Source organism: Aythya ferina (genome assembly GCF_964211825.1).
Source record: "Aythya ferina genome assembly, chromosome: 3".
Taxonomy (NCBI): Eukaryota; Metazoa; Chordata; class Aves; order Anseriformes; family Anatidae; genus Aythya; species Aythya ferina.
In genome coordinates, this window is record NC_140298.1 from 56,581,173 (window position 1) to 56,597,124 (window position 15,952).

Below are 15,952 nucleotides of genomic sequence, written 5' to 3' on the forward strand. Positions count from 1 at the left end.
ATGTTTTTTATTATGATACACGAGGAGAAGCTAGAAATAAAAGTATGACCTCTTATTTGTCATGCATCTCATACAAAGTACCAAGTATTTTCAATTTAGGTGTGAGAGATGGCAACATTCAGTGGAGTTACAAGGTGAATGATGAAATTGCTTTGTATGCTTTCCTTTTCACATGATAAATTTGAGTGTAGAGTTTTAAGGTATTATTATAAGGCATTATAATTCATATATTATTATATATGAAAATATTTTTGATACCATTAAGAATGGCTTTATTTAGCCATCCCAGATGAAAAGCATCCAGTGATGGCACCAGGTGTTCTGGGTGGGGAGTGAATGTGGCAGGAGTGAGAAATGTTGCATGTGCTCACCATTTTGACTTGTCGTGGCTATTTCAGAAAACATGGAGGACATGCAGCAAGAGGCGGAGAAGAGTAGCAACTTGGCAGGCCTGTCAGCAGAGCATCAGTTTTCTGATGCAGAGGAGTCAGATGGTGAGGATGGTGATGACAACGATGAAGATGATGAAGATGACGATGACTTTGATGATACTCAGGGAGACTCAACACCAAAAACCAGATCAAGAAGCACCAGCCCGCAGCCTCCTCGGTTCTCCTCCCTGTCGGTGAACTCGGCTGGGGCATCGCAGGGGGCTTCCCCTGAGGGCTCTCTTTCCGTGGGACACTCCTCCCTCATCAGTTATTTGGTCACCTTACCTAGCATTCAGGTTACTCAGCTTATAACACCAAGCGACTCCTGTGAAGACTCACAAATGACAGAATACCAGAGGTTTTTCCAGAGTAAAAGCACTGATTCAGAGCCCGACAAAGACAAGTTAGACATACCTAGCTGCATGGATGAGGATTATGTGCTTTCGTTAGACCCCGGTTCATCTCCGAGGGACCTCTCACCTTCCAGTCGGCAGTCATCCCCTGGCTATGATTCTTCACCGTATAGAGATAACTCACCAAAGAGGTATTTAATGCCAAAAGGGGATTTATCACCCAGAAGGCATCTGTCACCCCGGAGAGATATTTCACCCATGAGGCACCTTTCCCCGCGGAAGGAGGCTGTGCTGAGGAGAGAGTTATCACCAAGACGGGACGTTTCACCGAGACGTCACCTATCACCACGGAGACCAATGTCACCAGGGAAAGATGCGTCTGTTAGAAGAGATTTGTCTCCTAGGCGAGAGAGGAGATACATGGCCTCGGTTAGAGCGGCATCTCCCAGGAGGGGCTTATACCATAATCCAGCGTTGTCCATGGGTCAATACTTACAGTCCGAATCTATTCCAGTGGGGCATTCAGTAAGTATGAAAGAGTATTTTTACTCCTGTTGTCAAAACCAGTGCTCTTGCCTAATCTGCATATAGTATTTTGAAAAACTTGGCAGCTTTGTAAAAAAAAAAAAAGAAAGCATAAGCTTTGAACTTGAGTGGGAAATCCAGGAATGAATGCAAGAAATTTGGAATAGGCAGGGACCAAGTCAGGACGCTGATTCATTTAGATGCAATACAGTCAGCCTAAGGGTCAAATCTTCACTTGGTACACATCAGAGTAGTTCCATTAGCTTCAATGAAATTAGGCTGGCTTGCATTAACTGCCCCTGTCTTTATTTTAAAATGTCCCAGGAAGCTTACATGGTGTGTGGGGCTTGTTACAGCACTGTAAAACCTTTTACCTCCCAGACTGTCAGATGGGATCAAGCCCAGATCAGGTCTCAAGGCCCTTATACTGCAGTATGGTGCCCATCCCTGAAGTATTGTTTAATGCAATAAAAATACTAAAATAAATGGAACCCCTTTGAAAAGCAGGGTGCCCATCTAAATCAGGATCTGTGGCTGAAGTTTAAAGGATATTACTGTGTGATAGGAGCAGACAGCTGTCTGCCCTGCAGAAAGCACCATCACAACTGGCTGTTTCGACAGGGACACAACTGTCTGAGTGGAAATGGAAATATGCAAAACTTGCACAGCTGCTGTCTGTGCTGTTCCTGTTCAGTAAATAAGCTCTCAGAAACTGCCGACTCGTCTCTTTTGACAGGCCCTAGCATTCACAAAGCACTCTGTCTACAAGTAAATTTGGTCTTTGGAGTTAGGAAATGGCCTTACTGTGTATACGTTTATTTATATATGGAGTATGCTTACTTTGCCATGTTTGCTGATGCTGCTGCCCTCTCCCTGCCTACCTCACTAACTGGTGTGCGGAACCAATACAGGGAAGTTGTGACAGGCTGCCACCACGTCAGCCCCTGACAGGGCTGCCCTCCTCTCCTCCTCCTCTCCTCTCTGTCACCAGTCTTCTTTACTCTTTGTGTAATTATGGCTCTTCTCTGTAGAGGAGAAGATCTGAATTAGCATTTACAGAGCTCTAGCTTGAATTTCTCTACAGAGATAGGCTGGGGAAGCTGGGCTTGGGCAGATTTGATAACTGCACCTGGCAATGCAGCGAGGAACACAGCTGGGCCAAGGTGGCTGGAGCAGGGATGGATCAAACAGTGCTGAGGAGTGCCAGCTTGGCAGATCCAAAAGTGGCTTTTCAGGAGGGTTAGGGAAGTTGCAATATGAGTAGCTAGGTATGTAGGAGATAACAACATAGGTTCCTGCAATCCTGTGCAGAGCTTATTCTGCCCTTGGCCAGAGCCTGCGTCAGGCCTCTGTCACCAAACTCCATCCTTGCCCCAGCCACCTCCTCCTGGCCTCACATCTGGTCCCTCTCCCTTATCTTAGATGTGGTATCATGGTCTGGTAAGTTGTTGGAGAGAGAAGCTTAGAGGGGTGGCTTCCTAAGCTGTCCTTGGGGAAGGGCACATTGAAACCCTGCTGTGCTCTCCCAGGCAGAATTGCTGTGTAGCTGAGAGAGGATACAAATGCAGTTATCAGCCATATCGACAAAGTAAGTACAAAAAAGGATAAACAGCCACCAGTTTAAAAGTCATAATGCCTCAGTATTGAGTGGAAGGGATTATATCACACACATAATCACACAGAATCATCTGGGTTGGAAGAGACCTCCAAGATCATCTAGTCCAACCTCTGACCTAACACTATGAGATGCTACAGCTGACATTGTATAGAAAGTTTAAGTCCCTAATGTCCTGCATAAGACACTTCCACTGTCATCCTGTAGTAGAGATTTTGGATGTGTGATGATGTTGGCAAAAGGGTATGTAACAGTCACCCTTGGCGATGTGACAATTCTTGCTGTAATATTTGCCTTGTTATGTACACCTTCCAGAAAGGCGTTTAGCACATTGCAAAGACTCTTTTAGCACCCTTAGCTCCTTCTTTTGGAAATTGCTCTTCACCATGCCAGATGGGCTCTTAACACTTACCTTATTTTTGAGGTACGATCAGGCATTTGTCCTACAGAAAGCACTGGCAACTCAATGGCATGTTGAGTGTTTTGAGAGAAGCCTAGACCTCAGTACAGTCACTAGACCCTGAACACTGGTGTCACTGGAAGTGGAGCCTGGGCAAATTTAAATGAGGGAATTAGAGTTGAAGATGACTGCCCATCTCAACAAACACAGTGAGGAAAAAAAGATGGATTCCTTGCCTCTTGAAGCCTTTCCAGATGATATACTTGAGCCAAACAGAAGTTGAGTTTAGGTGAAATACACATTAATGCACTCAGTGCGTGGGAAGACAGATAACACCTGAGCTTGCTATAAATGAAACTGTTAGAAAAGATAAAGGAATAAAGCATGTTTTTCACTTTCAGAGAAGTGAAATCCAGCAAATCAGAACATAATTAACAACTGTATCAGTGATACAGATGCCAGCTTGCAATCCTGCTTCCTGTTTCAGAGCTGCATTGGGTTCCCAGTCCTTGCAGGAATTAGAGGATTTTTGTGTTCTGGTGCCTGAAGTTACCAGAAGAAGCCACTTTTCTTTCTTATCCATTGAAATTGATGTATTTGCTCTAGTCTCTTTGGCCAGTGCTTATCTGGTTCCCCTTCATGTTTCTTCACCTTGAATGTTCATGCTGTTTGGTGGTCTTGTGCAATGAGCTTTGACATTGAAATCACCATATAGAAAGCAGTTGAAATTATTTCTTTAGGAAGTGGAAAAGAGCATGGGAAAGTAACTATTTTTGTAGACTATAGACAACAATACAGAAAAATATCATTTTTCCTTTGGCAGTTAATAACAAGATGAACTCTTGCAATAGGATACTCTCTCCAAAGTAGCCCAAGGCTCTTGTCGATGTGAGTGCATGTTTGGCTTTGGCAAGTTAAATTGCCATCTTTAAATTTAAAGGCACATCACCATTTCTCTCTAAATACATTTGGGATCTTCTATTCTGTCAATGGCAGAAGTTTCTTTTCTTTCTGAGAAGGCTGGTGCCAGTATTGCAGGGCTATGATTCTTCTCTCTAGTCTATTTTATACCAGTAGTGAGGGAAAAAGGAGAAAAGGGAATGCTGCTTTTATTCAGCTTGAGTGCAACTCTGTTAGCATTTTAGTTTGGATAGGAATGTGCTTTGGAAGTGAATGTCTCTATTGTCATATTTATTGTGCTTTGACTCACATCACAGAGCGTTCTTGGAATAAGTGAGCTGGATAATTTTCAGATGACATTAAGCTGGAGAATGTGCTCGAGGAGTGCACCAGGTGCACTTAAACTGTGAGTGGGCATTCAAGTGAGTGAGAAGGGACTATAGGGTGAGTCCAAACTAATCTTCCTCTCCAACCCCACAATACACATATTGTGAACAATAGGTGCAGCATCAATCGTTTCACTCTCCTCCTGCTTTTCCCCACTCCTGGTACACCCCATTACCTCTTCATGCGGACAAAAGCTCTTTCCTTTTCTTCCAGTCCCAGGACTAGCCACAGGAAGACTGTGAATATACCTTGCTGTAAGCAGCAAATACTTGACACTAGCAACTTCTTTGGCTTCTAGGAGGTAGTGGATTTTTTTTGCCTCCTTTGCTGGTTTTCACAAGCAGTTGCTGCGTAGGAAATTAATGCAATTTGCTTTATTGATGTAAGTTTATCTAGAGTTTGCTTGTGTTGCTATTTTGTTGCACCTTTCTTTCATTTTGAAGTCTGATGCCTGTCTCAATGTATTCAGAAGGGCTGAAGGGAATTAGGCACCTCTATATACACTTGAAAGGCACTAGGACTAAGGTCCTTTGATCATCCCAGACATAGGAATATTAGATCCCTTCCCAAACACTGAATACTTTATTGTCTTGAGTGAAATGCATTCCTGTACAGAAAGCCAGCATAAAAGTCCCGAAGTCCAGATGAACTGTAAATAGGTCCACTGATGTATGTCGCCTGCTGTAGTGCATTCTTAATAGCACTGCAAATCAAGTTGATCCTGAAACTGAAGTCCACATAGATTTCAGTCACTTTATTGAGCATCATGTCTTTTAGAAAGCACATTGATAATGATGTTCTCTGTTACCAAATTTCCACATCAAGTTCAATGTTTTTTAGTTTTTAACTTTAAAAAGACTCAAGTATGTTAAGATATAGTAATCAAAGTGTTGTTTTTTTCATGCACCATATATTTGCAAGTTGTAGTCTAAAGGGAATCTGGGGCTGCCAAGAGGATGCCTGTGAAGGGCATTTGTCTGAGAAATATGGTCTTCCTCTTAATTCCCCATAGCCTGTTTTGGGTGATGTACCAGTCATCAGGTGATGTACTGGTATTTTCCCTTGAGGCACTCTGTGAAGTTGGATATGGCTTTGCTCAGGCGTGTGGTGTGGAGGTGTATCTTTATGATCAGGTTAGCTCAGTAAAAAGCTCCTACAGAATATTGTTGTTTTGAAAATTATGTCACCCGGAGTTGGAGGGAAATACACTAAGCTGCAACAAATGAGAATTAATAGAAGATTAAAAGGATTCCTCTTGGCTGACAAAGAGAGGAACTCATCTCACTGCGCTGATAGCAATCCATTCTGACTGTACAGCAAAAAGATACTATGACTTTCCTTACTGTAGTCAGTGTTGAGATCTAATACTGCCATGAGAATAAGGTCTTCAGATTTTCAGAATGTTTGTTAAAAGAAGAGATCATCTAACATTCAGTCTCTCCCCTGTGAATGTGTGTATGTCACAGAATCACAGAATCATCTAGGTTGGAAAAGACCTCTAAGATCATCTAGTCCAACCTCTGACCTAACACTAACCAGTCCTCCACTAAACCATATCCCTAAGCTCTACATCTTTAGAAGTCCTTTAAAGACCTCCAGGGATGGTGACTCCACCACTTCCCTGGGCAGCCCATTCCAATGCCTAACAACTCTCTCAGTAAAGAAGTTCTTCCTAACATCCAACCTAAACCTCCCCTGGTGCAACTTTAGCCCATTCCCCCTCGTCCTGTCGCCAGGCACGTGGAAGAACAGACCAACCCCCACCTCGCTACAGCCTCCTTTAAGGGACCTGTAGAGTGCGATAAGGTCGCCCCTTAGCCTCCTCTTCTCCAGGCTAAACAACCCCCTGTGTGTCTGTATGTATGAAAATGTTAGATATTTGTAAAGGATATAGAATCATAGAATATCTTGAGTTGGAAGTGACCCACAAGGATCACAGGGTCTAACTCTTGGGTCTGCACAGGACCACCCAAAAATCAGACCATATGTCTGAGAGCGTTCTCCGAATGCTTCCTGAAGTCTGGCAGGCTCAGTGCCATGACCCCTGCCCTGGGGAGCCTGTCCCAGTGCCCGATCACCTTCTGGGTGCAGACCCTTTCCCTAACCCCCATCCTGACCCTCCCCTGTCCCAGCTCCATGCCGTTCCCTCGGGTCCTGTCGCTGTCCCCAGAGAGCAGAGCTCAGCGCCTGCCCCTCCGCTCCCCTCGTGAGGGAGCCGCAGGCCGCCATGAGGCCTCACCTCAGCCTGCTCTGCTCGGGGCTGAGCAAACCAAGGGCCCTCGGCTGCTCCTCATATGTCTTGCCCTCTAGACCCTCTACCATCTTTGTAGCCCTCCTTTGGACAATCTCTAACAATTTCACGTCCTTCCATCCATTGTGGCACCATTGAGAGCTGCACACAGCACTCGAGGTGAGGCCACACCAGCGCACAGCAGAGCAGGACAACCCCTTTCCTCGACCAGCCAGCCGTGCTGTGCTCAGTGCACCCAAGGACATGGTTGTGCCTTTTGGCTGCCAGGGCACACTGCTGGGTTGTGTTCAACTTGATGTCAACCAGAACCCCCAGATCCCTTTCTGTGGGGCTGCTCTCCAGCCTCTGGTCCCCTACTCTGTACATATATCCAGGGTTGCCCTGTCCCAGATGCAGAGTCCAGCACTTGCTCTTGTTAAACTTGATGTGCTTGGTGATTGCCCAGGTCTCTCATTTGTCAAGATTGCTCACCAAGGACTCTCTACCCTCAAGGGAATCAACAGCTCCTCCCAGTTTCGTGTCATCTGCAAACTTACTTAGTATACCTTTGTATCATGCATCTAAGTCATTTATAAAAATACTGAAGAGAACTGGCCCTGAAATGGAGCCCCATGGAACCCCACTGGTGACTGGCCGCCAGCCTAATGTAACCCCATTAACTACAAGCCTTTGAGCCAGACACATCAGCCAATTGTACACCTGTACATTATGTTTTTGCCTAGCTGAATGATGGACATTAGTCCAGAAAATACTGTGAGAAACAGTATTGAAAATTTCGCTGAAATCCCAAAAGATTATATCAGCTGGCTTCCCTTGGTCAACTAGGTGGGTAACCTTGTCATAAAAGAGAATTAAGTTAATTAAACTAGACTTTCTCCTCATGAACCCGTGTTGGCTGTGACTATTTTAAAAATAGGATGAAAGGTGTGAACGCTTATTAATGCCTGTAACCATTTATGATGGCCCTTTCAAAACTCATCTGCCAGAGCTAGAGAAAGATAATCTGATACGTGCTTAGGCAGGCTTGGAAGGCATCCAGTGGACACTGTCACTGTCTCTGTAAAAGTAAGGCATGAGACATACATTGGATGATAACTGCTGATCTTGGAGCATATAGCAGTTTCTATCATGTTAACTACCTCTGTCTGGCAAGGACAGAGTGATGTCTTACTCCCTTTCAAAGCTGTGGCAGGGTACAACGTGAAGACAGTGTCTTTCTCAATTAGAGATATGAGTATGACTAAGTTTGGTCTTCAATGAGTTTTACTCCTTTTGTTTTGGTTGCTTTTGCTCTATTTCCCTTGGCCCAAGTTTACATCAGATGCAATAGTGATAAATGTCATGGCTTAGGAAACAGCCAAAAGGACAACATGACTGAGAAACGGGTTGACAGAACAAAGATGGAAAAAAAAGGGGGGCAAATAACTGTGCAGAGGTGAGGTTAGTGATGGGAAGGGCTGACAGGGTAAATGAACTATGTCTTGTGGCTTGGCAATTCTAGTTTATTCTGTAAATTTTTCCCCTTTCAGCAGTATAACGTGCTGTCACTGTACTTTCTTATGACAGTTTCTCTTTTATGAGACTCAAGTGTCTTGCTTTCTGAATAGGAAAATTCCCAGAATTAGATTATTCTCAGAATAATAGCATCTTTTAAGTTCAAGTCTGATGATTATGGGTCACTCTTCCTGTCTCAGCATTGATTTATATTAAACAGGACAAAGCATCTGAGCACAGTGAGATTCAGCCACGGGGTAGCACAGAAACTGAATCTTTAATTGCCCCCTAAACCCATTCCCTAGGATGGGATCAAGAGGTTGCTTAATGCTTTGAGAGCTAGGATTTCGCAGCAGTGAAGTGCTGCCACTGCAGTGCATTGGCATTTAGCAGCACAGTCCTTAGGCTGCCATACCAGGACTGGGGCTCTGGGCAACTGATAGGTGTTCGGTCAATTTGCAGAGCAGAGATGGGTATTTGTGTTCATTTGATTTCCTATGGGCATCCCCGAGAGCTGTGTGGCCAAATCCCACATACAATTATGCAAATGTCATCCTCCACTTCTGTCATCGTTATTTCTCTGTTCAACAATAAATGATACTTAATCATCAGATGGAAAACAAATTTTAAAAGTTAAGAATGAAAAAAAGAGAAACCCAAACGCCCAAGGCATATTTAATGCAGAGTGGAGATGAAGCTATTCATTCTTCCAAGGCAGGAACTAATGGGAAGACACTGAAAAAGTCAGTACAGTGCGATTGTTTTTTATTAGCCATTACAAAATCCTTCATTCTTCGTAATCCCATTATGAGTGGGTGAGTGTCCCCACTACAGAATCATCACTTTCACTCAGAGTTAATGCCTGTGCTTTTGTTATTATTTATTGTTTACAGATAGGCCAGAATGGTGCTCCAGTGTGTTAATGACTATAAAATCTTGAGTCTTCTTTGCACAGAAATATTTGAACTTCCCTGGAAATACTTGTCCTCTTTTCTCAAGGAGGTGGATGGGTAAAGCTTAACAGTGGGGGTAGGAGGGATGAAGTCCTTTCCCTTGGGCTTCAGAGCAGGACTTTTCAACAGAAAGAACTTGGGTATGTGCAGTCAGATTCTTCCCATACTGGTGGCAAACAGGGAACATTCAGATGTGCATTTCTCTACAGAAAAGAGAGATATACCCAATGCAGACTGCCAATACCAGCACAGTTTGCGCAGTTTACCAAAACAGAGGGTAAGATGGATATCCTGGCCAAATTTCTCTTGGGGAATGAAACTCTATCTACCCCAAATTCTCTCTGCAGTTTCAGTTGAATATAATACTCTTCACTTCCTGACCTAAATTGCTGCATTGTATTGCTGAACACTTAACTAGCTGCTGCATTTCACCTCAGAGGCAAGAGCCCTGCAGGGCTGAGCTAAGCAAAACCTCCTATGTTGTTTGGATAAGCAATTAGTGGAGTTTTCCAGACGCTTTGGGATCCATCTGGATGAAAGGTGCTGTGTGAACAGGAGGCTGTGTTGCACAGGAAAGCAGATAGGTGGTTTGGCAGTGTGACAAGAATTTTGCTAGTGGCAGCACTGATGTTTCTTTTGTTTTTCTGGTTACAGAGGAGGGGATTGTCTCAGGGGCCTTACTTCAGCGTATATGGAGAAAAAGGAACTATGGAGCACCACGGGTCCAGCCCATTCCCCGAAGGTCCGAATGACTACGTCTTCAGCCACCTTCCACTACACTCCCAGCAACAAATCCGAGCACCCATCCCCATGATGCCTATTGGGGGTATTCAGATGGTCCATTCAGTACCTGTGGCCCTTTCAGGTTTACATCCTCCGTCCACTCTTGCCCTGCAGAGGGAGGGCTCTGAGGAGAAGCAAAGAGGACCTGCAGAAATCCTCACGAAAGAGTCATACGGTGTTTCTAAGCATCACGAGAAGCGTACCTCTCCGCACAGCTTGCACCCGACTGCTCCCTCCAGTGCACCCTCCTCTCCGTTGCTGTTGCTGACACAGAGCACTTCAGAGGACAGTGTAATAGCGACAGAGGGGGAGCAGGAGGAGAACATACAGACTTGTACGAAAGCCATAGCCTCTCTGCGAATCGCCACAGAAGAAGCCGCTCTGCATGGGGCAGAGCAGCCACAGAGGCCTTCTGAGCCTCACCAGAAACCCTCAGAAAGTGCACATTTTAGCATTAAACACTTTAGTGGATCTGAGCCGGGCCAGACCTGTGCCTCAGCCACCCATCCTGACTTGCACGGTGGTGAACAGGACAGTTTTGGTACATCACAGACTGCGCTAGCCCATCCCACCTTTTACAACAAGAGCTTTGTGGACATCCGACAGATGGGCTTTCACAGCAGGAATGAGCCCCCATCAAGCACACAGGAAAGAAAAGATCCGTCGTCTGAGAAGAGCAAGCCACATTGATCTGAGATGCATGGAGACTTTCACCCATACATTTACCCCACTTTTTTTTCTAGAGATAGAAGAAGTATTCAACTTTACAGCATGCCTGTTCTAAGTTACAGTAGTTTGCTATTATATATACTTTTGTTATATCAAAAGAATTAGATAAAATAACAAGTCATCATGAGCCTGACCAAAATTAAATTTGAAATTCTTATTGGGTCTGGTACTTTTAAATTGTACAGATGTTTGTGCCTTTTCTTTACTTTGCTTATATTCTTATAAGCATTTTTTTAGCAGTAATTTGTACATATTTTAGAATTTGTGTATCTGCTTTGTAATAAATGTAATTTCTTTCCTTTTTTGGACACTTGGATCTAAATGATGTAAAGCAAAACAGCATCAATATATGTGAGGTTGCACTAAAACATATTTTTATATGATTAAAACTGAACAGCTTTTATGTACAGCTCTGATTCTGTAATACTAATATTTATTTACTTTGTTTCATAAATTGTAAATTTTTTTCTTAATGTTGTGGATTGCTTTTCTATGTGAAGCATGGGATTTACTGTTGCGTAATTAGAACAAAATGTATATTGTAAAACAAGATATTTAAACTAGAGTATCTTATCTTATTCTGCACTTATGCATTAGTTAAAAAAAAAAAAAGATAAAGGATGTATCAGTCAGTTCTTAACTCTTGTAATTTTTTTTTGTCTCTTGTTTGCTGGATTGACTATAACTTAAGTGCTGATTGTGATTTTAAACTGATAGTACCGTAAAGCATTAAAGTAAAACAATGTGCTATTGTGAGTTTTTTCAAAGCTTTATAAAACAGTTATAAATATATTAAAAGTATTTGGTCTTATGTGAACATGTTGATCTAGATACTCCTTTAAAAAGCTATGGGAAAACATTCCACCCCATGTAGATATGTACAAGTGCATCACTGGTGCCGGCTGCGTAACTCACCCGCACACGCCAGGTCGGCCGTGCCATGCAGGCGCTGAGTGGGGGCACCACTGGCTCCAAGGCAGGCAGGCCATCAGGCCACAACTTCACCTGCTCCTCCCTCTCCAAAAACAGGGTGGCAAGGCCCCTACGGCCGCATGGGGCTGGGTGAGGAGCCGGACAAGCGGCACCACACTGAGCCCCAGCAGTCCCCAGCTTGCGAGCATCCGCGGTGCCTCTGCCCAAGCTGAGCGTGGAGCTTAGGTGTCACGCAGAGGTGCCCCGGAGTGTGAGCAAGGGACTCGGAGGGGGAAAAATGACATTTCCTCACACTTGAACACCAGCAGCTGGTCACTTCCCACTGCGACACCTGAGTCAGCTGTAGGGGAGGCTCCTCGTCCTGTGGATGGAGGAGCATGATGGCCCTTCCAGCTAAGCAGACAGCACCACCACCCTGGCATCTTCAAGGAGCAGGATTCATGGGCCAGAAAGTCACAGTCTTCCAGAGCAGGGTCTCCATCTGTGTAAGGTTTGATCCAGAGGAAAGTCAGTAGGAGCCCAGGCTTGTGTTTGAACATCTGTGGTGGGTTACCACTACCACCAGCAGCATGCGTGCGTGTGCACACACTCTCACACACACACACACTCACACACACACATACACATGAAAGAAACCAACAATCTGGATTATATTTTGTGCTATTTAGTGGATTATAATTCTGTGAAACCAAGTTTGTATATTGACTTACAATACATTTAAGGAGTGTTCTTTAAAAAGAAATAAATATACAGTTACATGCATGAGGTGTCTAGTTTTCATGTGTTCTTTGCATTTTCCAAGTTTATTGGCGTTCCAGTACATTGTCAGAAGATCTTTGTTGTGCTGCTTTCCTGCACAAGGAGCACCCTTAAGAGTGTGAGTAGCAGCTAAATTGTGGATCGCATTTTGGCCTCATGAGATATTATCAGACTAAACCAGTTTATTTCTCCAATAATACCATGTGGGGACAGAACCACAGAACTGGTATGTTGTCATAATTCTAACACCATGGCATACGACTAGCCTAACACCATAATGGACTGTGACCAGCTATAACCATTAAAGATTAGTTTCTTATCTCCACTGGGGTGTTCTTACCTTTATTTCAGATTGTTATGGTAACCCTACCAAGATAAGTGCATGCAAGAAAGCTGGCTCATCTCAGGCTGGAGAGAGAAGCAGTGTCTGTAGTTGGAGGCGAGCAGCTTGTTGGATTGTGCTTCCATTAAAAAAAAAAAAGTCAATTATACATTTTAAATAAACAAGTCTTATCTGATAAAAACCTCTCTTCTCCTTGGCTTCATGGCTGTATTAAGAACAGAATGCTCTGCACAGTGATCAGCTAATCAGGTAATCACAGATATTTTATTAAAAAGGAACCAAGCTAACCCCCTGATGGTAAATGTTCTATTAACATTGCCTTTATAAGCAACCCCCTTACTGTGGCAGTAACTGCTGGCTTGTCTGATTATTTTAATTAATTTGCAGCTGCAATTTACCATCCACCTTTTCAGCCTTGGGACTTTTTTTTTTTTTTTTTTTTTTTTGTAATCATTGAGCAAATATCACTGAAATTACATGTGATATTTTGGGGTTAGAATGGAGCAACCCTAAAGAGGTTTCAGGTATTTATAATCTTAATTGTATTTCCTTAATGAGTTAATGTTTATACAATGCTTTAGAAAAAAAAAAAACACACACACAAAAAAAAACATTCTCATGCAAGTCCTCAGCATTGATAATGACTACTTTTCACGCGTTAGAAGGGATGTGGAGGAGGAAGGCAAACAAGTCCGACAAAGATTTCACAGGCACAAGCAGCTTTCAGAACCGACAAAGTCAGCACAGTAATTGATAGTTGAGTGTTTTGCCTGCTCTGAGCCATCAGCAGTAACGAAGGTGTAGGGCTGCACTTGTGTGCCGCTGTGCTGAGCTAACACACCTTTCCTTGGGCCTGGAGACTCCGGCTCAGTGCTGCGGTAACACAACTTCATGACCTCCTGCTGGGGCTGCCTGTGCTGGTAGCTCTTCTGAGGGTGCTGGGGTGAGGGTTCCTCAAAAATACTTGCTACAGTGGGTGCACAGAGGCCTGATGAGAGTTTCATGAGTGCTGTGATTATCTGGCTCTTAGTTCCCCAAGGCCCAGTTCCCAAACGTGGTTGGTACCACTGCAGCTGGCAGTGACCTGTTGGCTGTTTCATGCAACAGCCTCTTCTCATCCTCAGCAGCCGGTTAATTCTTCACGGCTAGCCTCTGTCCTTAACAGGGGGATGGGACCAAGAAGAGTGACTTTGAGATCCCTGCTGTAAAAGTTCCGTGTTTTTAAATGGGATGAACACAGGAGGTTTAACAGGGCACATTAGAAAACTGCAGAACCTAATGAGGATTTTTTATATGCAATATACTATGGAATTTCTAAATTGGGAATATAATTACCTATTACATTGTTCAAGGAGGTTATAATTTGCTGTGAAGATCCATATGTCTCTTCTGTAAAGCACAAGGGAGATACAGATGCTCTGGCAAGCTCTCTTTATTCCATTCTCTCAGAATACTGTCACTTCAGGATTTATTTGCGTCAGCAAAACAGAGCATATCGGTCTCACATAGCTGCCTGCACAACGCTCTTATGAAACTTTAGATTCCAGCTATGGGTAGCTACTCTATCGCATGTTAAATGCCATTGTGTGAACTTCCCTGTTGTCGGACACATTGCCAGCTGTGGGTAAGAATTAGTACCAATAAAGGATACAGTTAGTTGAAGCAGGCCCAAAGGGGATTCAAGCTACTTAGTTACACAAATTTCAGTCCAAGAATGCTGGGGTTGGCTCCCATTTAACTCCAGTGACACCTAACCTTAGGAGGCGCCACCTTGCTTGAGGCTGGTTCCTTGAGTTCTGCTTTTGGGCACGAGCTGAACTTCTCAGGACTGTTTGAGGCCTGTTCTCCTCCCAGACCGACCTAGACACCAGAAACTACACATTTCTTGGCCTAGATCCTCTAAGGGACCTGCCCTGCTGAAGTGGGTCTTTGGAAATATCTCACATATGATGAAATGAGTCTCCCTGTTGAATTGCACTTATGACAAGTACAGTCACCACCTCTTATAGATTAGCCTAATGACTTAGTACCCTTCCCTGGGTATCTAAAAATACATTTCTGTCTATAAACCTCTCATTTGGTAGTCTATTAGTTCAGTCTCCTGGGAGAACCCTAAGTACCCCCACAAGGAGTAGGAGAGTCTTTGCTTTCCTGTTGAAATTCTGCTACTGCAAAGCCAAAAATTCAAGATTGATTGGCTCAGCAAGACTGTAGTGTATGCTCCCCAAGACAAAAAGTTGTTTGGAGAAGTGTATGTAAATATATGGCCTGCTCAGTGGGAAGGAATCACCTGGAAGGCCAGTGACTAGAGCGATGTGGCAGAGGCTTTGAAGGACAGGGACTGGAGCTCATGCATGTTCCTGCCTGTGGCTACCTGAACAGCTTCTAAAGAGTGGTATCAAATATGCTTCTTGCTTAGCACCCAGCTGCTCTCTGAGGTGCTCTCCCACGTCCCATGGAGGCCAGATGACAGGCTTACATTACAGCACTGTGCTTCAGAGTGAGGACCAAGCCCTCAAAAGTTAGGTGCTGCAATGCTTGACTCCTTTATTGTTTTTTGCCCTAAATAGCTCAGAGAGAACAAGCCTTATTGATTTAATACCTTGCACAGTGGAACAAGTCAATGGGACTTATCCTTTTAAGTCATTTAGCCACCTCTGAAAATCCCAATCGATATTCTCTAAAGAATGTCCCTAAAGTAAATTCAGGATATTCAATGCAAAACCTACACAGCACATTATATATTTTAGTCTAGACACTTTTTTTTTTTTTTTTTTTTTTTTGAGTTAAATTGCCTGCATGAAAAAAATCAGCAGTCTGTATACTGATTAGGTTTATTACTGTGATGATGTCCCTGTGCCCTTTTCTCAATACAGATCACACACGCTAACATGGACTCTGAACACATGCTTACTGTAGGCTAAATTTAAAGTGAAATTTCTGGATAGTTTGACTTGTTCTGCAATTATTCTTGGGGTCTTTACATATGCTACATCTGCCACTTGTGTTTCTGCAATCTTTAATACACCTGCTTTTAACTGGATTAGGCAACCCCCAATACCACCAGGAATGTGGGAAACAGCTTTCCCTGTGAAA

At 43.6% G+C, this 15,952-nt stretch overlaps 1 protein-coding gene across 12 annotated transcripts in view; it reads left to right on the plus strand.

The window, feature by feature from the left end:
- Positions 1-12,838, plus strand: part of HIVEP2 (HIVEP zinc finger 2) — a 134,861-nt gene extending 122,023 nt beyond the window's left edge. For all 12 annotated transcript variants that reach the window (XM_084514499.1, XM_084514493.1, XM_084514498.1 and 9 more), the window contains 2 exons: positions 399-1,309; positions 9,964-12,838. In XM_084514499.1, coding sequence (XP_084370625.1) covers positions 399-1,309; positions 9,964-10,782 — 1,730 coding nt within the window. In that variant the 3' untranslated portion in view covers positions 10,783-12,838. The remainder of the gene's footprint in view (positions 1-398; positions 1,310-9,963) is intronic.
- The last annotated feature ends 3,114 nt before the right edge of the window (positions 12,839-15,952 follow it).